This window comes from Micromesistius poutassou (assembly GCF_964030765.1).
Source record: "Micromesistius poutassou genome assembly, chromosome: 20".
Taxonomy (NCBI): domain Eukaryota; kingdom Metazoa; phylum Chordata; class Actinopteri; order Gadiformes; family Gadidae; genus Micromesistius; species Micromesistius poutassou.
Genome location: NC_140290.1, coordinates 8,688,014 through 8,711,039, shown reverse-complemented (window position 1 = coordinate 8,711,039; position 23,026 = coordinate 8,688,014). Strand labels below are relative to the sequence as shown.

At 50.6% G+C, this 23,026-nt stretch overlaps 2 protein-coding genes across 2 annotated transcripts in view; both read left to right on the top strand.

Annotated features, from left to right (window-relative positions):
- The window catches only part of pkhd1l1.1 (PKHD1 like 1, tandem duplicate 1), a gene marked incomplete at both ends in the record, with an annotated part of 55,145 nt that extends 44,075 nt beyond the window's left edge, over nucleotides 1-11,070 (top strand). The window contains 21 exons of the mRNA XM_084484841.1: nucleotides 261-390; nucleotides 966-1,139; nucleotides 1,488-1,591; nucleotides 1,996-2,122; nucleotides 2,243-2,364; nucleotides 2,499-2,589; nucleotides 2,838-2,986; nucleotides 3,399-3,521; nucleotides 4,035-4,146; nucleotides 4,255-4,371; nucleotides 4,539-4,704; nucleotides 5,184-5,416; nucleotides 5,753-5,917; nucleotides 6,283-6,440; nucleotides 6,745-6,880; nucleotides 7,429-7,776; nucleotides 8,114-8,265; nucleotides 8,825-8,971; nucleotides 9,270-9,423; nucleotides 9,938-9,999; nucleotides 11,032-11,070. Coding sequence (XP_084340967.1) covers nucleotides 261-390; nucleotides 966-1,139; nucleotides 1,488-1,591; nucleotides 1,996-2,122; nucleotides 2,243-2,364; nucleotides 2,499-2,589; nucleotides 2,838-2,986; nucleotides 3,399-3,521; nucleotides 4,035-4,146; nucleotides 4,255-4,371; nucleotides 4,539-4,704; nucleotides 5,184-5,416; nucleotides 5,753-5,917; nucleotides 6,283-6,440; nucleotides 6,745-6,880; nucleotides 7,429-7,776; nucleotides 8,114-8,265; nucleotides 8,825-8,971; nucleotides 9,270-9,423; nucleotides 9,938-9,999; nucleotides 11,032-11,070 — 3,009 coding nt within the window. The remainder of the gene's footprint in view (nucleotides 1-260; nucleotides 391-965; nucleotides 1,140-1,487; nucleotides 1,592-1,995; nucleotides 2,123-2,242; nucleotides 2,365-2,498; nucleotides 2,590-2,837; nucleotides 2,987-3,398; nucleotides 3,522-4,034; nucleotides 4,147-4,254; nucleotides 4,372-4,538; nucleotides 4,705-5,183; nucleotides 5,417-5,752; nucleotides 5,918-6,282; nucleotides 6,441-6,744; nucleotides 6,881-7,428; nucleotides 7,777-8,113; nucleotides 8,266-8,824; nucleotides 8,972-9,269; nucleotides 9,424-9,937; nucleotides 10,000-11,031) is intronic.
- A 504-nt stretch (nucleotides 11,071-11,574) lies between these two features.
- Nucleotides 11,575-13,269, top strand: gdf6b (growth differentiation factor 6b; the record flags this gene model as incomplete). Its single annotated transcript, XM_084484840.1, has 4 exons — nucleotides 11,575-11,920; nucleotides 12,254-12,742; nucleotides 12,788-12,849; nucleotides 12,892-13,269. The coding sequence occupies 4 exons, from the start codon at nucleotides 11,575-11,577 to the stop codon at nucleotides 13,267-13,269; spliced, it is 1,275 nt and encodes a 424-aa protein (XP_084340966.1).
- Between the last annotated feature and the right edge of the window lie 9,757 nt (nucleotides 13,270-23,026).

The window sequence follows — 23,026 nt, the reverse complement described above, 5'->3', positions numbered from 1 at the left end:
ATATAAAATAATACAATTATTAATATGGTTAAAAATAAAACATATGCAATGATATGATAAATGATATGGCGATTGATATAATATGATTATTTAGATAAGATTTGTTATGATAATGTTTGTTAGTCAATGCGTTAATGACGATGTTTTAGTTGTCAGTTAACAATATGGAGTCAGTTGGTTTGCCTTTGATTTCTGTTAGCCTGTTGGCCTGTTGGTCTGTTGGTCTGACCCTTTGTTTGTGTGTTTGTGTTGTCCGTCAGACGGGGGACGAGGTGGTCGTCTCCACCACCGGGTTCAACGCCTGGGAGACGGAGACGCGCCACATCACCGCCGTGTCCGCTGACGGCCTCACGCTCACCCTCAACCAGTCCCTGGAGTTCACTCACATCGGTACGTCCACCAGCAGCCCCCAGCAAATAGACACCTCCCACCCCAGGGAATACACACCTCCCACCCCTGGGAATACACACCTCCCACCCCAGGGAATACACACCTCCCACCCTGTACCTCCCACCCTAGGGAATACACACCTCCCACCCTAGGGAATACACACCTCCTACCCCAGGAAATACACACACCCACGACCTCAGGAAATACACACCTCCAATCCGAGGAAATGCACACCTCCCGCCCCAGGAAATACACACCACCTACCCCGGGAAATAAATACCACCTACACCAGGAGATACACACCACCCCCACCCTAGGAAATACACCCCCCCCCCCCGCCTCCCACCCCAAGAAATATCAGAAAATACAAACTTCCCATTGTTGAAAATCCACCACCCTTCGAAAATACACATCCCCTCTTGTAGAATATACACACCGACGAAAAAAACATTGAGTCACACCAACTTCCTTTCCTCTTTTTTTTCACGTTTCTCTTTCTCTCTGTCTCCCCTCTCCCTCTCTTCCCTCTCCCTCTCTTCCCTCTCCCTCTCCCCCTCTCTCCCCCCTCCTTCCAGCCGGGACCCACAGTGTCCCCGGGACGTCTGCGTCCTACACGCTGTCGGCAGACGTGGGCCTGCTGAGCAGGAACATAAAGGTCATAGGTCAGGACTACCCCCAGCTCTTTGAGGAGTCCTTTGGGGCGCGGGTGCTCGTGGGCGCCTACTCCTGGGCGGGGATCGACTACAGAGGTACGCACCGCCCGCCTGGAACGAGACAGACATGATTAATCACTGTTATTACTGTATCATTGGTCCTTTTTTCGATTTATGTCGTATTTATTCGAATAACTGCCTGCATGTGCTCCATTGATCATCGATGTATATCACCCATTGTAGCATGTTAAGTTTTCTGTCTTTATTCGGTTTATTTACATTTCATTTGGTTAATTAATCAGTCCTTGGGATTAATTGGGATTTTCTATTGACCAACAAACCACAAAAGGTGGTTGTAATGGAACTGAAACAGGGCTACCCTGCAGGACTTCTCTGCTGTGTTTCATGTTCTGTTCTGTCCTCTCGGTCCTCTCGCTCCTGAAGGCGTGGCCCAGATCAGAAACGTGGAGTTCCACCACTCTGGACAGCAAGGCTGGAGCGACTTCACCGACCCCCGCTACTCCGTGGCCTTCCTCAACCTGGGAGAGGTACGGCAAACTGACCCTAACCCTGACCCCTAAACCTAACTCTAACCCCAACCGCATCCTTACCCTAAAACCCAACCCTGACCCCTAACCCTAAATCTAACCCCAAACTCATCCTTACCCTAAAACCCAACCCTGACAACCTAACCCTAAACCAACCCCCACCCCTATCCCCATCCTAACATCAAATTCAACGCCCGAAAGTTATTGCAAATTCTACCACTATGATATCTAATCATAATACAAGTTTGTATGTTAACATTGTTAAATGATTTGGACAATTCAACTACTTTGTTCTACAAGTACTGCATCTTTGATGCTGGGTGTGTAATGTGCCCTTTACAACGCCTGCATTGTGTGCAGAGATATTGATTGATTGATTATAATATTCTCTTCCTCTGTAAAAGGTGGCAGCGAACGAGTCCTACCTCCAGGGATGTGCATTCCACAACGGCTTCTCCCCCGCCATCGGCGTCTTCGGAACGGACGGGATGCTGGTGGACGACAACGTTGTCCACCACACGGTGGGAGAGGGTGAGGAACAATGCTGGCTCTGCTCAACCTGTTGTTACAGATTCCTTGGGTTAGATAGTAGGGAGGAGATGGGGTAATAGGTAACAGGACCTGGCCTCACTTGTTGTTCGGCGTCCACAGGGATCAGGATTTGGGGCAACGCGGTGACGGTCCGTAGGAACCTGGTGACCCTGACCCGCTGGCCGGGCTCCTACCAGGACCGGGAGGAGGACTTCAACTACGACTGGAACGCGGCCATCGAGGTCTGTCCTCGCACGACAAACCGCAACACCCAGCAATGAGATGCGGTGTTGCGTTGTGTTGAGGTCTGGCTTGTGTGTTTTAATGATTGGAGCGTGGTGTTTGTGTTCATCGCGTGGCGTGTGTATCCCACCAGGTCAGCGAGGGTACCAACGTAGTGCTGCAGCACAACATCGTGGCCGGCTTCGAGCGGGTCGGCTACCGCATCGACGGCGAGCCCTGCCCAGGTAACCACCTTCACACGCTCACCCCTTCTCTAGACTCCTTCACTTGCTCCCTCATTCTCCAAAGTCCTTCCCTTGCTCCCTCATTCTCTAAACTCCTTCACATGCTCCCTCATTATCCAAAGTCCTTCCCTCATTCTCTAAAGTCCTTCCCTTGCTCCCTCATTCTCTAAAGACCTTCCCTTGCGCCCTCATTCTCCAAAGAGTTGTGTGCTCACCAAGCCACCTGGCGTTTGATGTTTTTCTCCCAGATTCCCCGAGCAGCAGCGAGGCGTGGCAGCAGAACGAGGCCCACGGCGGCCTGTACGGCGTGTACATGAACAAGGACGGCCTCCCCCGCTGCAGCCTCATCCGGCGCTTCACCGTCTGGAAGAGCTACGACTATGGCATCTACCTCCAGGTACGAACCCTGGCACCCTCTGGTGGTCATGTGGGGTAGTGCACCTGAGTTCTGCCCTTAGTTCTTTTGTCTTTTTCAGAATTTTCTTGTTCTTATATCTAATTCATTTTTAAATAATTTGTTCTTTAGCAATGTATTTTAACATATTCGTTAAGTCTGGGTTGGCTTGGCCATGTTCTGGGCTCTGGGATGTTGAAATTGTTTTTAATTAATTACATCATAATCTTAGATTTCCAATCCTTTAAGTAAGTTTGTTTTTTTACGTCCAAATTGCTTGTTCTGTCTCTGTCAGTTCATGAGAAAATTCACTTCTAGGGCGTCCACTTTAAGGCGAAAATGCACGTCTTGATTCAGTTGAAAAGGAATGTTTTTTTAAACAATGGTGAACGTTTGTTTTTCGTTTCTCGCCCAGACTCCGTCGAGCGTCATCGTTGCCGAGGTGACGCTGGCGGACAACGGCCTGGGTCTCATGCCCCTGGTCTACTCCCCACCATCCCTGCTCCACCTCTACGCCGACAAGACCATCCGCGTCCAGGTATGTGGTCCTCCCTCGGGTCCTCCTTCTGGCTCGCCGGGCCGCTGATCACCTCTACGAGGCACCACCACAATAGACACACTGAAACGAGAGTCGTGGTTAAAGTGAAACTGAAAGTGATTCACCAGAGTTCCAGTGTCTTTTTAAAGGGGACCTGGCATGCTTGGATTTTTTCTATTATATATGAGTTGCTGCTCCATACGCATGATGTGGAAGAAACATGTTCTGCTAAAAAAGTCAGTTATCCTGGAAAACTCCATTGACGTCCATTGACGTCATTGGACCAGCATTTGAGTTCCCCAAATCGGACCAATGACGTCATTGGGCCAACTTTAAACCCCAGTCCCTCCCCAAATATGGTCATTTTTCATCTGTCTTTCCTTTAAGGTTGTATTCTTATATACGGGATGTCTAGTATGTGTCATGTTGACCACGTTTGCTCAGGGATGTTCTTTCCCTAAAAGGACTTCCTGTGTAACAAAGTTCTCCGTCTCGCTTGTTTGGTGTTGCCAGGACTCCCTGGTGGTCGGAACCAGCCCGGGCTTCAACTGCTCTGACGGCGTGCCCATGGAGGACTTCAACATCCAGGAGAGCTCCGGTGAACGCGGGGCCAAACTCCCAGATGGTAGACTGTCAAATCAACACGTCTGACTCAACGCCCTGACTCAGAAACAACCTGTTTTTGACAACATGTACGTTTTCCACTACAAACATAATCGTTTCCTCTCGCCAGGTGGTCGCACAGGACTCGGCTGGCCGTGGTTCATGTCGGGCCACAACGCGGCGCCGTTCATGCCTCACCAGGGCAACTCCAACTACAACGGCATCCGCGGGCTGATGACGGTCGTCGGTAGGTATCCATGACGACAGCCGTACAACCCCAGCGGAGGGGAGAGAGAGAGAGAGAAAGTCGGAACGCAGATCAGCGATCCACGATCCATGAAGGGGATGTTTCAGGGTTCTCCAGACCGACTAGCGTAAAGCTCAGGATGCGTTCTTCCTCTTCTCTCTCTCCAGACACCATCTTTGTGGCGTTCAAGAGCGTGTGTCCCGGCGTGTCCAGCGCCATGTTCATGACCAGCCCGACCAACAACGACCTGCACCACCCCATCCAGGTGGAGCGCATCACCATCTCCGACAGCACCGAGGACGCCAAGGTCTTCATCCACCGGCCGGATGTGGGGTGGGTTTCAGTCCTTTATGTCGGGGCTAAAGGGGGGGTTTAGGGGGACAGTGTAGTGGCTCGGGAGTTTGACTCCCAGCCGCCTAGCCTATCCTTGGGCAAGCTGCCTATAAACTACCTGCACCTTAACGATAACCTGGTCGCTCTGGAGATGAAGGTTGGAACAGTTCCAAGTGTTCTATGCACCCTTTATGAACCCTTTATTTAAATGTTCATCAAAATGTCAAAGCGAAAGGAAAGCTTTTGTTTTTGTTCAGCGCTAGCACTTCAAAAATCCCCATCTTGGGTTTTCTTTCTAACTCTAACCCTTAACTTTAAAATACAACTCAAGTTAAGGGGAATTAGCAGCAAGGCACAAAGCCGCTTGCGCGGTAGCGTAGGTTCCCGTGACCCAGAATCTATACAGCCTCGGTTCTAGGTCCCAGGTTCTGACGGGTTCCCAGTGTGCTCAGAGCGTGTTTGCGTGTGTCTGACCCCAGTAAGGTCAACCCGTCTGACTGTGTGGACATGGAATGCGACTCCAAGAAGAAGAGCATGCTGAAGGACCTGGACGGCTCCTTCCTGGGCGCCGTGGGCACGGTGGTCCCCCAGTCAGAGTACGCGTGGAACGGGGACCCCCGGAGGGGCCTGGGGGACTACCGGATCCCCAAGGTCATGCTGACCTACCCCAACGGCAGCCGCATCCCCGTGGACCAGATCGCCCCCAACAAAGGTAGGGCCGCCGGCGGTACGGGGGGCTGGAGGCTGGGTTGGGTTGTGGGTTGAGTTAGCATTAAGGTTCTAGAGCTACAGCAGCTAGAGAAGTAGCATTGTGGCTCAAGTTAGCATTAAGGTTCTAGGACTACAGCAGCTAGAGAAGTAGCTTGAATAGCTTTGAGGGAAATTAGAGGACATTTTGGACATTTAGGAAATATTTGTCATTTATTTTAGGTAAAATATCAACATAGCATAATAATAATAGCTCATGGTATAAAGTCAGCAATAGGAACCCATGCATTTCCACTCTTGAGGTCCTCATTGGTCCGTTCCGCCCCCCCTCCTCTCCCAGGTGTGATCAGGGAGAACTGCACCTACATGCCGGCCTGGCAGAGCTACAAGTGCTTCGGCCTGAACTACCGCCTGCTGGCCATCGAGAGCATGGATGCCGACACAGAGACCCGCCGTCTGTCCCCCGTGGCCATCCTGGGAGACGGCTTCGTGGACCTCATCAACGGTAGGCGCGAGTCCTCGCCACCAGGGGTCGCCACACCAGGGTTGAAGTACCAGAACTTTGTTTAGTGTTTCAATGTGTTTGGGTATTGTAACGTTGATGTTTTTTATTGAATGCATTTAATTGATACTTTAACTAATGTTCATCAACTGTTTTCGTTTTAGAAGGCTCTTTGTCTATCATTCATCGCTAGCTTTGTCTAGCATGAGGCTTGTCATTTTACAGATGTACATATTTGGCTAGCCTTCATCAACTGCTTTGGCTAGTGTGAAGCTAATTGTTTTTCATGCACATTTAGCTAGCGATCCTCCATTGCCTTGGCTAGCGTGAAGCATGGAGCTGACTGTTACTCTGCCCGCCCCCCCCAGGCCCCCAGGACCACGGCTGGTGCAGCGGCTACACCTGCCAGCTGAGGCTGTCCCTGTTCCACGCCATGGTGGCCACGGGCCACGCCTTCGACGTCTTCTTCTCCAGCGTCAGCCCCCAGAAGCTACGTCTCATGCTGCTCAACGCCCCGCCCACGGAGGTGAGGCCACGCCCACGTGGCAGCACAGGGGGGCGTGGCTTGTGAAGTGGATAAAACCACTTTATGTTTGATCACATTTTAAAACGACGAGGACATGTTGTAACCGATAGGTTTGATTTAATCTAATCTTGAATTGGGATTTGACTGTTGGATCGGGGGAAAGCCCTGGTTGAATTTATGGGATGGAATTGAACGATTTATCAAGGTGATGATGTTTAAATATGGGACAGCATTTAGAACACACAGCGTTTTGTCCCTCTCCACCGTTAATCGTGTGCCACTCCCCCTCCCTCTCCTTCTCCAGAGTGTCCTGGTGTCCATTTTCTACTCCAAGCCCAAACGGCTGGACGTCTACGTGGACAACCAGCTGATCGCTCCCACCAACGCTGAGTGGAACGCACAGAACACCGACTACACCACGATGGAGCCCTCATACCCTGGTACACCTCACACTACACACACACACGCACACATGCACATGCACACGCACACACACCAGGCAGAGGCTTCTGGGTTCCATCCCGAATGTCCACAGCCAAACCTGTAGGCATCCTCTGGCTGAGATGCCCCTAACCCCTACCTGGTCTTTAATTACCTGTAACTGTGAGTCATTTGGGTAAATGTTTCCGCCAAATGACTAAATACTAATAGCAAACTAATGCATGCTACTAGGATGCTTTCTGTGAGTTAAACATTGGGCCACAGCATCAGAACAACAGAAGTGATGTATGAGGGGTGAAGTACAGAGCCAGAGGTGTCATGCGTCTAAACCCCTTCACTTACATACTAACACCGCTAACCTTCTTTCTATTATTCGTATTCAAACCTTTGTTGAACCAGGTCAGTCTCATCGAGAGCATCTCTCTTGCCACGAGAGGCCTGGCCAAGCACAGCAGCGCGACATATAACAGACAAGACAGACAGGAAACCAGTTTACATACCCTCTATCTCTCTCCGCTCTGCTCCGTCTCCTCTCCCCTCCCCTCAGGCCACTACGTCCCGGCTCTGAACTCCTCCCTGGGCACCAACTTCTTCGACCGGGACACCAAGATGCTGCAGCTGCTGGTGCGCGGCTCGGAGCCGGTGGAGGTCCGCACGTCGCCCCTGCTGGTGATCGCCTTCAACCTGCCCGCCATGACGGAGGACGAGTTCTTCGGGGACAGCCTGGTGCAGAACCTGGCGCTGTTCCTCAAGGTGCCCTCCAGCATGATCCGCATCACCAAGGTGGTGCGGGAGGACGGCGGCGCCCGGCGCAGGAAGCGCTCGGCGTCGGGGCTCACCGTGGAGGTGGAGATCCAGAAGCCTCCCGTGCAGCAGACCTCCAACTCCACCGACGGTGAGGAGGAGGAGGGGGGTTGTGTCAAGTGTCGCTCCGTACTTTGACCAACTCGAAGTACAGTATTTTAAGTTGGTCAAAGTACTGAAAGACGTGAGTACTGTGCTAACGTGAAGTACTTCAAGTTCTTCACATTGCCAAAAGTACCGAAAGACACTTTACTTCACGTTAGTGCTGTACTCACGTGTAGTACTTTAAGTTTATGAGTACTTAAACCTAAAATAAAAGGTTAATTAAAGGGTGGATTAATGGTTTATTAAATGCAGTCTTATTGTACTAAAGTGTTACCGACACACCAGAGTGGGACTCCCCCTTCATGACTCCCCCCCTCCCCCAGATGAGGCAGCCTTCGTGGAGCTCCAGTCCATGGCTGACGACCTGGGCCAGGCGGCGGTGTCCGGGAACCTCAGCCAGTCCATCGGCTTCAACGTCTCCTCCGTGGGCATCACCGCACCGCCGCCCCCCGCCTCAGACCCCTCCTGGAACCAGGTGCATTTCCTCCTCCCCCCTCCTCACCCAAAACCCATAAATCAAACCACACAACAAATGCCCCAAAAAAAACATGAATACCACAACAACAAAATACAAATATTCCAAAAAATCATACAAACATAATTATTGTGATTCTACAAATACAAAACAATTGCCACAAAAAAGAAAAACGAATACCACAAAAAAAAATATCATAAATGATTTACTTTTATCATAATGAAATACACAATTCATAAAGTTGGATAAAGTCTATCATTCATCCATAAATAGACTGGCCAACCAGTAGCAAAGACATCGCCGTCCTACCAGTGGTAGCGTTTGCATACCAATGTATTTCTGTGATAGAACTAGTGCACCGGTGTTACTGTTCTACCGCTAGCACACCAGTGTGTATCTGTACCTAAACCAGTGTCTTTATGTGCTAGCGTTAGCACAACAGTGTGTTTTTGTATTCGAGTTACCGCAGAGGGCTAGTGTGTCAGTGCACTACCTGTGCCTGTCCAGCATGCACTTCGCCCCTTTCGCCGTATAAACGTGCGTTTGTCGCCCCCTGCAGGTGGCGACGGAGGAGGTGACCCGGGAGGAGCCCACGGTGAGCTTCGTGTCCAGCGTGGCCAGCCTCGTCCTGGTGGAGGAGCCCGTCTCCGGGGAGTATGTTGGCCCTCTGTCCCAGCAGCCTAGCCTCATGGCTCTGGATGAAGAGGTAGGCCCGCACAGAGAGCCACGTGTGATGGGACTTTAATAAGATATATTATTATATATTAGGATATTATTTGTGATATTGCTACCTATACTGCTCATTACTGGGCGGTTATATATTATGCTATTCGTACTGACATTGCTACCTATACTATTTATTACTGGGCGGTTATATATTATGATATTTGTACTAATGTTGCTACCTATACTACCCATTGCTGGGCCGTAAAGTGAGTTTCCCTTGCGGGACAATAAAGACGAGCGGGACTCTTGCCTGAACGAACGGTGTTCCCCGTTACCAGGGTAACTGTGTGTCGGTCGGCGTGACGTCGCTCCGGGTGACGGCGACCCTGAAGGACGCCAGTGGCGTGGCGGTCAGCGGCCTGGAGGGAAACACCACCATCTTGTTCAGGAGCTGCTGGGCCAACTTCACCGACCTGGCCATCGGCATCTCCGGTACGTCCCAGAGTCGCACCCACAACCCTGCGAGGCTCTGTGGAGATAGCAGGAGATACCGGGCGACTGAAGCGTCTTAATCCTAGTTATTTGATTCAGAATTTGAATTTTTTTTTTGTGACGGGTACATTTTCATGTGCACGGAATGTGTTAAGATAAAATAAAGATGTATAACACATGACTGCATTCAATTTTAAATCAGCAATAGGACTCAAATGATATCGATTAGCAGTCGTTTGTGATCCAACAGAGAAAGCGGTTTAGTTTAGCATAGAGGGGGCAATTAGATGCAACATTTGCGATGAGTAAAAATAAAGACAAATTTTCTTTCCTCAAAACCATCCATAACTAGAACATCTTTACCTCCATCTGAAACATAAACATGCTTCTTTCGAAGGTTCACCTTCATACTTCTCTCCAGCTATCGGCATACTTTGAATCACACTTCCAGTGTTAACCAACTGTCTGTCACTCATTAACCCTCGACCCTTCTCCCCTGACCAATCACCTGCAGGCGAGAACCTGCGCATGGCCTTCAACCTCAACGAATGGGGCGCCCAGTCCCGCTCCTTCGAGGTCAGGCCCAGCCCCACCACCATGACACCCACCAACACCACCACCCCCGCCAACGCCACCACCCCCGCCAACACCACCACCACCACCACCACCACCACCACCACCGCCCAGCCTACCCCCATGGTGACAGACGACAGCATCTTTGACACAGCCAGTACCGTCCATCACGGGGTGGCCTGTATGCTCTTTGCAATCCTCTTCCTGGTGACGGTGCAGTGAGAGCTGCCGATTGGCCGGTTGTGTGGACGGCCGACGTGTTGATTGGTCGGTTTGGGTTGAGCCCTGCAGTACCTTTTGGGGCTGTTTTTTTTTTGGTGGTTGCTTGTTGTTTCTGTGGTGAGGGGGAATGCACTTATACTTAAACTATGCACACACACACACACGCACACACATATATAAACACACAAACACACAGATACACACACCCACACACATATATAAATACACAAACACACACACATATACATGTATATATACATATACACACAGACACACATACAAATGCAAATACACTTACACATACACACACGCATATACACTTTTGTACATTTCTTGTGTCCTTTACACACTGCTTGTCTTCAGAAGTAAACATTGAAGTGTGGCTGGTTGAACCACTCTAATATAAAACAAATTAATTTAATTAACTAAAATGAAGGGTGACAAAGAATGTGTATACGAGAGCCAATCTATGAGGAATGAAGAAGGTGGATTTGTAAGTGAATTAGACGTGCAATCTTTGTTGTGTTTTACTTTTGCCAAACTGAGAGTTTAGAGTCGTGTAAACCTACCTCTCCTTTTACGGTTGGTGCAAAAGTTGAGCACAATCACTTTGAAGCCAAATGCTGATTTGATTATATTTGGTTGAAATGCTATCTTCTAAAATAAATTCTTGTTCAAACATTGGAGCCCCCGTGTGTTTCTTGACTACGCGGTCGGTTTTGGCGGTAGTCTGACTCTATCCATGGTGCTGAAGAGAGAACGAAAGAAACCAGATTCCTGACGAACGACTGCACGTCTTGTGTCCGCCGCTAGAGGGCGACAAGCTCCACCTCATCGTTCTCGCCCTCATAACGTCTTTAGACAACTTGTGTGAGATAGGCTAAATAAAGTATTTGTTAAACTGACAAACTAATTTGAAATACCGTAAAATAAAATTGTATTATAATAGATACTACTTTTTAAATTTTGGTTAGAGTAAAAAAAAGCGCAAGGCAGTGTGAGAGACAACCATATAATCTCACACGGTTAGGTGGGCGTATTCCGTCATAAAACGCCTGGACCAAATTCTAAGAAAAACGGCAACGAACGACAGGGGAACAATTAGCTTTTATAGCCTTAATTTAAGACCACCGTTTAGTCGAAGACAAGCGCGATAGCTTACTGTGGGTAGGCGTGTTCTCGGGGGCCACCCTTTAACTCCGGGCGGGACGTCCTGCGCCCTGCACACTCCTCACAGTAGACCGCACTTGTTGCAGTCCTGGATGTACAGGCCGGCTCTAACCTGAATGCGTGGTCCCTCGGCCACAGACCCGGGCTCGATCAGTCCCAGGACGGAGAGCTGCTTCTCGCCAGAGGATGGATCGGTATCAAGTAGCTGCCCTGGTCGTGGGTCTCGTACTGGTGCTGGACACGACTGGTTTCCACTCACTCGCGGTGTTCCTCCCAGTGGCCCCCAAGGGCAGCAAGGGGACCAAGCTGTTCGACGAACAGGACGCGTCCAAGTACTTCAAGGAGTTTTACACGTCGCCGTCCAGTGAGAAGCACAACAAGGCGATCTCGAAAGACCTGGTGGAGCCCCACGACTACATGCTCTCCATCTATAAGACCTTCTCCACGGCCGAGAAGTTGGGCCTCAACGCGAGTTTCTTTCGGTCGTCAAAAGCCGCCAACACAATCGCCAGCTTTGTGGACAACGGGCAAGGTATGAGACTACATACTAAAGCCCCTTTACTGAATTGTATTTCTCCAAACGATTACACATTGTTTTTAAAAAATATGCCAGTTATAGTGCGTGTGCGCTTGCTTGCTCTTGTGCATTTGTTGTGTGTGTGCGTAAAGTGGGCACCTGTCTCATGTCCCTGGCCTCATATGTGTTCTTGATATTAAAAAAATATATAGGGCTTTATGTATTAAAAATGTTTGTTAAAAAACAATTTCAAACCAATTTTGTACTGTATGCCGCATGTTCAATATGCTATGGACCCTACATCACCACGACGACTGCACCTGACCCACCACACCGTGTCCCCCACAGACCAGCTCCCCCTCGCCCCACTGAGGCGACAGCGCTATGAGTTCGACGTGTCCACGCTGTCGGACCGGGCCGAGGTGCTGGGGGCGGAGCTCCGCATCTACACCAAAGTCTCGGGTAACCTCCGGACGCTGGACACGGCCGGGCCCGTGGAGATCCAGCTGAGGTCCTGCTCCGACCAGCAGCTCCTGGACTCCCGGACCCTGGACCTGCAGGACCCCCAGGACCGGCCCAAGTGGGAGGTGCTGGACGTGTGGGAGGTGTTCCGGGAGCGGGGGCGCCACTCGCCCCAGTTCTGCCTGGAGCTGCGGGCCGTGCTGGACAACCCTGAGCGGGAGCTGGACCTGCGGCTGCTGGGGTACCACCGCCAGGCGCGGCCGCAGCAGAAGAAGGCCATCCTGGTCGTCTTCACCCGCTCCCGCCGCCGGCAGACCCTGTTCAGCGAGCGGCGGGAGGGGATGGCCCTGGTGGGCCACAAGAGGAGGGCCGGGGGCGGGGGTGGTGGTGGTGGTGGTGGAGGTGGAGGTGGTGGGCGAGGGAGGGGGCGAGAGAGGGCGGCGGGAAGGGGGAAAGCCAACAGGAAGCGGAGGACGACTGTGGTGGCGGCGGCGATGGCCTCGTCGTCGTTGTTGTCTTCGTCGGCGGCGGCGGCGACGGCGACGGCCAAGAACCGCCACGGCAAGCGGCACGGCAGGAAGTCGAAGACGCGCTGCAGCAAGCGGCCGCTGCACGTCAACTTCCGGCAGCTGGGCTGGGACGACTGGATCATCGCGCCGCTGGACTACGAGGCGCATCACTGCGAGGGCGTGTGCGAGTTCCCGCTGCGTGCGCACCTGGAGCCCACCAACCACGCCATCATCCAGACCCTCATGAACTCCATGGAGCCCGGGGACATGCCGCCCAGCTGCTGCGCGCCCACCCAGCTCAGCCCCATCAGCATCCTGTACATCGACTCCGGGAACAACGTGGTGTACAAACAGTACGAGGACATGGTGGTGGAGTCCTGCGGGTGCAGGTAGTGGGGGCGGCGGCGGTGGTGGTGGTGGGGAGAGATGGTGGAGGTGGGAGGAGATGGTGGAGGAGGTGGGATGAGATTGAGGTGGGAGGAGATGGTGGAGGAGGTGGGATGAGATTGAGGTGGGAGGAGATGGTGGAGGAGGTGGGATGAGATTGAGGTGAGAGGAGATGATGGAGGTGGGTGGAGGTGTTGGAGGAGGTGGCTGTGGTGGTGGTGGAAGTGGAGGAGACAGAGGTTGGGGGAGATGGTGGAGGAGGTGGGGGGGAGATGGCGGAGGTGGAGTTAGTGGAGGTGGGAGGTGGTGGAGGACAGGGGAGGTGGTGGAGGGAGTTGAGGAGATGGTCTGAAACATTCTCTCTCTCGCTCTTGTGGAAATGTCTGAAACGTTCTCTCTCATGCTCTCGCCCTCATAACATGTCCTTGTTGTGGAAAGTTGTAATGCCTTCAAAGCTATAGTAGCTTTTCCCGGAACTGACCAAATCCGTTGTGAACCGCATAAGAAATATAAACTCGTAAGATGAAGATGTGAACTTACATGGTGCATTTCTAATTTTCATATTTCTTTGTTGGTTTTTTTCCATTAACAAAGTTGATTACCTCATCCATTTTATTTATAGATTTTTTTCCATTTTTATTTTAAGGAATATCTTATTCAGTCTGTTAACTATTATGTTTCTAAAGGACCAAAACTATTCAGCAAAACGAAGCACTCTTTTTAAATGGTTTTGTAAGAGTCAGCCCTACTCATTACAAACAATAGAATGATGGTGTGCGTTAATGTTTGACCAGTATTAGCTAAATAACAAAGCCTTTAAAATGATTATGTCTAGTTTGTTACGACAACAGCAACGTTTTAGCCTCTCCTTGACTTGACCTCTGGCTCAGGAAGCAGTTAAAACAGCTGTTTGACTGCATCCCGTTTGTTCAAAATTCATTAAATTAATTTTACAAACATAAATAATAAATAAATAACTGAATACATTAATCAATATCTTAATCAATCCTTATCAGGTGTTGGGAGTTCAGTTAAGAACTTATTTTTGTATGCACTGATGTTCAAGTTTACCATATGTAAATATTGCTTTGGAAATTATAATTATACTTTATAAGGATAAGTTATTTCATTTTTCATGTCAATGTTGTCCGTTTTGATTAAAGACATTGACTTGTAACGATTGACGTATGAAGGATTTACTAGAAGGAGTGCATGATATTTTCATGATGCTTGCCAAATTATATTTTGTAAAAAATAGGAAAATATACAAGGAAAAAACAATATTAGTAATCTTTTTAACTGTTTAATTTTTTTGGTAGAATTATAGCCAGTTTTTTGTCGATTCAGCATCATTGAATGGAATTCTGAAATTATATAAACACATACAGTACAATAAGTGTAAAAAATAATTGCAAATGCAACGTTAAGCCAGATGTTTTTTTGTTGAAATTTCTATTTTTGTTAGCTTGTTCTATTTATCTGGCTGCTGCATAAAGAATTAAAAATATTAGAAATATTATAACCTTAAGCAATTATTTTGTATTCTTTTAGCATCGTTTTTAACAATATATACTTTTTTTTATTTGTTGTGAAATGTACGTTTTCCGACTTAACTATACTTTATGACACATAGTCGATCTTGTGTGCACCCTAATTTATTCAGTGTATTATATCCATATCAATTCCTGGTGGTTGTAATTAAATTAAAATGAGATAAAACGTGTTCCGTCTCTTCCAGTTTATCTACCTATAATAACCCAGTTTCTACCTGTCACATGTCACACAGTCACAGTTTCTGTCGGGACACAATTTGTCAAGAACTACACTACCCACAATTCTGCTGCATTCAGAATCTTTGGACGGACGACTCATTTGATTGACATCTTTGTATCTTCGGGTCAAAGTGAGGTCGGCAGACAACCCAAGGTTCCCTGGGTGGCCCCTTGGACTGTCTGTCAATTCGTCCATCCGTCTGTCTCTGTTCATCTATAAACGAGTGCCAGAAAACAAAAAGAACGATTGGTTTACAAAGAAGAAACAAAAAAACTCTAAAGCCGCTCATTCATTGGCCGTCGCTTCAGACAATGACAGCAGGGAGCCTGACATCAGATTAAGCATGGTCTTCCCCCAGGAGGCCAAAGGTCAAGTGATGCATTGTCTCTGAGGGGCTGTGTACATTCTGCAGCCCACACAGGTCAGAGACCAGTGGACCCTCACAGACAGGTGGGGAGGGTGGGGGGCGTTTGAGGATGGTGGTGGTGGTGGTAGAAGTAGATGGCATTATGATGGTGATGCTGATGGTGGGGGTGGTGCTGTTGGTAGTGGTGTAGGTGGTGGTTGAAGTACGTTGGGGCGGTGGTGGTGGTGGTGGGGGACGTGCTAGTGGTGGTGGTGGTGGTAGTAGAAGATGGGTTGGTGGTGGTGGTTTGACAGTGGCTGGTGGGTTTGGGTGGTGTAGTGGTGGGGGGTACGTTGTTGGAGGTCCAGTTGGGGACGGTGCTTGGTGGTGGAGGTAGGGTTTGGTATGTGGGTTTGGGCAATGGGTGGAGGGGTGGGGTTGGTTGGGGAATGCACTTGGGGGTGAGTTAGGTCTTGGGTGGTGGTGGTTTGGGTGGTGGTGTTGCGGGTGGGTGCTAGTGGGGGTTGGTGGTTGTTGTGGTCATTGTTGTGAGGTGTGGGTCTGGGTGGGTGGTGGTGATGTTGTGGGGGCGGGGTTGACGTGGGGAGGGGTGCAGTCGGGGAAGGAATGTGCGCGTGTTTGATGCCCTGGACTGTCCCTCTGTCCCCGCTCTCTCTCTCTCTCTCCCAACACCACACACACACACACACACACACACACACACATGGTCCGATATAAACCAGGGAGGCCGTTTAACCCAGCTGCACTCAACTGTCCACCAGAGAACAAAGGAGAGGAATGCAACATCTCTCAAAAGGGGGCATCTGGAGACCCTGTTTACTTTCTCTCTCTCTCTCTCTCTCTCTCTCTCTCTCTCTCTCTCTCTCTCTCTCTCTCTCTCTCTCTCTCTCTCTCTCTCTCTCTCTCTCTCTCTCTCTCCCCGGTGGAGACCATCTATCAGTGGTGTCAGGGTTGGGGGGTAAAGCGGTTGTCGCTGCAGTAGTATATTTTTCTGGCGGTGCATTTGGATGCTAATGCCTCTGACCCCCGTGTCCTTGAGGGAGGGGGGAGGGGGGGGAGGGGGGGCGGAGGTGAGGGGTTTTCTGTCCGACCGAGGGAATGTTTGGCCAGTGTAAAACGGGACACGTTGCGCTGTGGCGTTTTGGACGTTTTTTTTGGATTCTAACTGACGAAAACCGGGCTTCAATAGACACAAGCTCGGGAAGTCGAGAGAAGAACCTGCGTCTAAACGAAAGGCAAAGCTGTAAAAAAAAATAGTTAAACCCGGTAAATCCAGAACCCAAGACTGAGGTCCTCGGTTTGGTGAAAACATTTTTGCGAAAAACTCGCACTGCACGCTCGCTGGTGAGGTATTGACAGAATATATCTCACCCACGCGTGCCTGAGGCCGTACGTGTTTGCTCTAAGTCCAAACCGTTATCCTATCGTCGTGACCTCTTTGTTTGGTCTTGTAAACTCGGCTTAACACCCCCTCCACACCAAGCCCACTTTCCTTTGTCAACCGTCACCCACCGCAGTAACAGAAAGCCAGACGGAGAATGATCCAACTTTCTTTGAGCATTCACAAAAAGTACATTCTATCTTTTAAAACATGAATGACGACTTTAAATGCTTCTTTCTTTAAGGGGTTAACAATAAACATTAAACTCTCTCTTCTCCCTAAGTGATCTAAGTGACGTGTCAGGGTGGGATTACAGGAACGAAGCGGTGAGCAAAGTGGTGTGTTATGACAGCAGAGCCCAGGGTTGAAGGGGGTGACCGTTATCCGGGGAGAAAGGCTGTAATTCGTGGGTCAGTGCAGTTTGGCAAACAAACGTCCTCTTGAGTAAAGAATCCCCAGACTCTGGCCTCTCTCTCTCCCTCATCAGAGAGAGGATCATCTTAACCAGCGCAGAGAACCTAGAGGGGGGGTCACAGGAAGTGGGGAACTGGAGTGGCGGTGGACACAAGAAAAAAATAAAATAATAAAAAATATAATGTCACAACGTGCTCACAGGTTTTCACCGTAATGTGAGCAACGAGTCTGTGTGATAAATATCAGACTGCGATGATTTCGCTCTGATGTTTTTTCTCGACACAGTGACAGTTGAGGAAGTGGGGGAGAGAGGGGGGGGGGCGATGCCAGTGTATCCTGGATACAGACACTTGGTTCCGGAACATTCCTTTTGGAATCTAGGATCCATTCTCGTCCCTCCCCACTCTGTTCTTCTGGCCTTGACTTTTACACCCTCCTTTTTCTGTTTCTGTCTTCCTCTCTCTCTCTCTCTCTCTCTCTCTCTCTCGTATAGTGTCTTTGTCTCTCCACCCCCACCCTCACCCTGTCTCTCTCTCTCTCTGGCCCCTGGGTTAGGGGTTTCGTGAGGGGCCGGTGGGCCGTGAGCCGAGTCTCTCTGAGATGAAGACTTCATCTACGAGTTCTAAAGACATTCACAAAGTGATATTCCTCCCTGAACTCTCCATGATCCACCTGAACTGTGTGTGTGTATGTGTGTGTGTGTGTTTATGAGAGAGAGGGCCTAGAGAGCGAGACAGAGAGAGAGACAATGACAGAGCTAGAGAGAGAGACAATGAGCGAGAGTGAAAGAGAGAGAGAGAAAGAGAGAGAGAGAGAGAGAGACAATGAGCAAGATAAAGAGAAAGAGAGAGAGAGAGAATGGGTGAGAGAGCGAGAGAGAGAGAGAGAGAGAAAGCTTAAAGAGAAAGAGGAGAGAGAAGAACAGACAAAAGATGAGCCGATAAAGAGTAGTAGGGGTCTGGAGCACCATCCTCCTTCCTCTTTCAGAGGGGTGGAGGTGTGGGGGGGCGGAGCTCTATCCTCCACCAGAGGGGTGGAGGTGTGGGGGGGTCCGGTGGTCTCTCCTCTACCAGAGGGGTGGTGTTTGGGGGGGGTCCGGGGGTCTCTCCTCCATCAGAGGGGTGGTGTTTGGGGGGGGTTGGTTGGGGTTTTGGGTGACAGGCGCTCAGCGAGGGTTGTTTTACAGTCGCCCGCCGCTGGAAATGCAGACCAGATGAGGAGAGGATGGGGGGGGGGGGGGGGGGGGGGGATTCTCGGGCTAATTAGAAGTGCCTGCTGCCAGCCTCTCTCTCTCTCTCTCTCCCCCCCTCCACCTCTCCACCTCTCTCTCTCTTTCCCCCCCTCCACCTCTCCACCTCTCACTCTCTCCCCCTCTACCTCTCCCTCTCTCAGTCCCCAGAACATCACCCCCCTCCCTCCCTCCCTCTCTCCCTCCCTCCAGACCCGGCTCTTACATCAAAAGGAAATGACACGGGACACAGGGCCAACCATTAGTGAGCAGAACCACCCCCCCCCCTCCCCCTCTCTACAAATGAAAAGATCAGAGGCATTCATTGGCTGGCTGATGACCGGCAGAATGTCTGTTTTCTCTCCGGCCTGTTGGTCCATGATTTGCTCTGTTTTCCTTTTGGTTCCTACCCCATGGCTTTAGGAAGAGGAGCGATATCGCCGTAACACAGCATACTTCACATCTGTATTCTGGGGCCTTTCTCCATACCAAGTACTTCGCTCAATGGACTTCTGCATGGAGCAGTGCTTGGCCTCCGGCCTGTCCACAAGGACAAAAGTAAAGACGGGAACGCTGATGGAGAAAGGGGCTCCAGTATCAGGTAGGTTGTGTGATGGTGATATCCTTCCCCTTCCTGATGGAAACACAACAAAACTGCTCCCATAAGGAAGGGGAAAGATAATACATATCCTCTGATACTTCAAATCTGAGGTTAGGAAGTCTTGTGTGTGACGATGACATATTTCTCTAAAGTAAGACAACAAGCCATACTACCTGATACTGAAGAGCTCCCCCCGGGTGAGTGGAGGGAGGACTCACAGATGGGGGGTAAGGAGACGAGCGTCTGGAAGCGGAAAACAAATTCAGCCCCATGCTTGAGGAGGAGGAAGAGCAGGAGGAGGAGGAGGCCCAGGTGCTGACTGGGCGATGTTTCTGGTGGCCAAATCAGTCGCAGGTGCAGTCGGCATGAAGCAGAACCACAGGATCTAACCTCCGATCTGTGATTCTCTCTCTCTCTCTCTCTCTCTCTCTCTCTCTCTGGAATGTGGGCAAGTGGTGTGTGTGTGTGTGTATGTATTGGGTCGGGGTAGGGGGTGGGGGTTCATGTCTGGAGTCTTGTGGGTCAATAAAAGTCAAAAGAGCGGTTATTGACTTTGAAGCCCCTGCTGCCTGGCGAGGGAAACCCTACACCGGTGCGTCGGTGGCGTGCGGGCCGCTTGAGGCGGGACAGGAAATGCTGGGTGACACTAACAGCCTGGAGGAGGAAGTGTTGATGGACTGAATTAAACAAGGGGTGGGGGGGGGGGCGGGGGGCATGACACTAATGTTTTCCATTGACAAGGCAGAAAAAAAACGCCCTTTGTTGCTGTGCCACACACACACACACACACACCACACACTCATAGACGCACATGCACACACACACACACACACACACACCACACACTCATAGACGCACAGATACACATGAAGTCACACATACACATTCACACACATAGACGTGAACCAATGTATACACACACATACACACACACACACACACACACACAGGTGCATTGATGTACACACACCAACAGACGTGCACAGGTGAACAAATTTACACACACACACACACACACACACATATGGACACACACAGTTGACCACATTCACAGACACACACAAACACAGATACACATGCACTCACACACAAACATATTTATGTACACACACAAAAAAAATGAAAAAAAATAAATAAATTGGGGATACAAGCTTTCATAGGCGCACACACACAACATACATAAATGTATATCCATACAGAGATCCATACACATCCTCACACACCGGCATCGCATGAGCAGCATTTGTTCACATCCACTAATGTCATGTTACTGTATGTTAATGTGATGTTTGGCATGATAGCATCCAACCCACCCGAACCACAGAAAGGCCTCAGGTTCAAACTCTGCTGCTTTCAAGTACATGACAAAGGAGTTGAACTGACGTTTCACGCAAGCGCACACACACACACACACACACACACACAATTCCTTCACCACTTGGTTCAGATGGAGAGCTACTGGAGACTGACACTCGGGCAATCTGCTTCCAATTACACAGGTTGCCCCCCCGCACCGCCAGGGAGGGGGGACGGGGGGACGACGCGTACATTAGCTTCAGGAGGAGCTATCTGACGTGCCGCGGCGGTAATGACGCGGTAGTGTGCTGGGGCTGAGGCAGCGTAGGTGAGTTGGAATCCGGGGTTGTCCCGTCGCAGAGCCCTGGTTTTGATGCGGGCGGGACCATGAAGATGTTTCTCTGATGAATGGTACCGGGGGGGGGGGGGTGGGAGTCCTGAGTTTTGAGGTAGGTCACAGAGAGGTGTTTGAATTTTCAAGGAATAGAGAAAGAAAATAATAAAAAATAGAGAATTCATTACAATAGCGAACGTGAAATGTTCGCAATTCGTCCATATCTGGGTAAGTATGCAATGGATCTCTGTCTGTCTACAAACGACCTCTCCTTAACCGTTTCTCTGTCTCTCTCTCTCTAAGTCTTGTGTTTCTGAGTGACCCTTGCTCCACAGTAAGTCTGCGGAGCAGGACTTCAGAGGCATGGGAGAGGTCAGCGAGATGAGGGGCATTAGCAGACCTCCCAAAGCGCCCCCCCCCCCCCCCCGGCCCCCCTCTCATCCACCACAGCACCTTGCTCCATCTCCCCTCGCTCAACACACGCTGATAAGGCTGTCAATCAGACGAAGGGGCGGGAGGCAGGGGGGGGGGGAAACAATTAAGGCAGAGCGAGATCGTTTAGAGGTTAACTCTGGGTGTGTGCCTGTGTTCCGATGTGTGCGGTTTATCGGAACGGCTACAAGGTAGACTTAGGGTTACGCTCGTAAAGCGATCTTTGTATATTCATCGGAAACATATGATGTGTTATTCAACACTGCGATAACAGACGGTAGTCCCTGCCCTCCCCATTACAGGGTCAGTGTGACAGACGCTCACCAGGAGAACATCAGCGGCCCGTCCACCCCTCGCTCTGCCCTCGCTCCGACCCAACCGTCCGGGCCGCTGACCCCGAGGCGTCTCTTGAGCTAAATGGGACCCAATTGGAAGCAGCCAGAGCGAATCAGCACACGGCCGGGTCACCACCACCCCCCCCCCCCCCAAACCCCCATCAGCAGCACCACCCGACCCACCCCGCGCGCTGGAGACGGGTGACGCTGGTGACCGCCACTCTTCACCTTTAGGTGTTGATTGCTTTCCGAACCCTTAGCCCCGCCCTCCTCCACTCCCCACCCTACCCCCCCCCCCCCCCCCCCGGACCCCGCGGCTTTTCCCAAGGAGATTAGACGATGTGCTCCCTAAAGCTGTTTCAACAGGTCACTTGTAAAAGGTCAAAGGTCAACTACATGGCGGGGGGCCTAATGGTAGCAAATAGCGTCAATCACCTTAAACATTGCGGCGGCCGTGGCGGCGGGGAGACCAGCGCCGGACCTGCGGGAGGAATGCAGGGAATCCGGAGGGGTTAAGCTGGAGCAGGGAGCTACACACCAAACACACACTGCCTCTCTGCCTGACACACACGCACAGGAGCACACACACACACACACACACACACACACACACACACACACACATGCGCAGGAGCACACACACATGTTGTCATACAGGAGCATACACATACACGAGCACACACAGGAGCACACACATGTATAGGAGCACACACACACACACACACACACACACACATGCACGCAACCCCAAACTGACACATACACACACATACAGGAACACACATACACACACAAACACACGTACATACACAGCCCCAAACACACAGAATACACACATACACAGAAACACAGACGCATACAGGAACACACACAGTAAACACACACAGTTCCTAAATGTGGGAGCCTGTCGAGCCGCCCTTTCTCTCATACACTTGCACATCATAAAAATTCACACACAACCGCACACACACACACACACACACACACACACACAGATCTCCAATACCACCTACCATGCTGCTATCTATCTCCCGCTTGACCTCATTCAGTCCGAGAGGACAACACACCTCTCTGCTTCGATGGCCTCACTTCCTCTCCCCCCGGCTCATTACTTCCTGTGGCCGTGACAGGGTTCTCCCTCATTCCCCCCCCCCCGCGTAATGAAAACCTGCTTCATTAAAACCCCCACTTTCATTTCACATGATCGCACTCAAGTTTGGCTGAAGGGGGGGGCGGTCCTACATCGAACTCGGTAATTGATTGCTCTGCCCTGAGGTGCGTAAACACATGACGACGACGTGTAACCGAAGACGGTTGGTTGACTCGCAGCCAGGCGGTGTCGTCACCTGGCTAGCGGGGCCACCGCGCGGGTCAGTGCCAAACACCTGGTTTCCACTTTGGTTTCAGCCTCACCGCCGCAGTGCGCCAGCTCAGTAGCCTAGCCTAGCCTTCCGGCAAGCTAGCATAGAGGCTAGGGTAGAATGTATGGCTCCAAGCCAGCCTAGCTTCCGGTATGTTAGCCTAGCTTCCAGCACGCTAGGTTAGCGCAGTAGCCCTAGCTTAGAGCAGTACCCTAGCCTAGCTTGTGGTATGTTAGCCTAG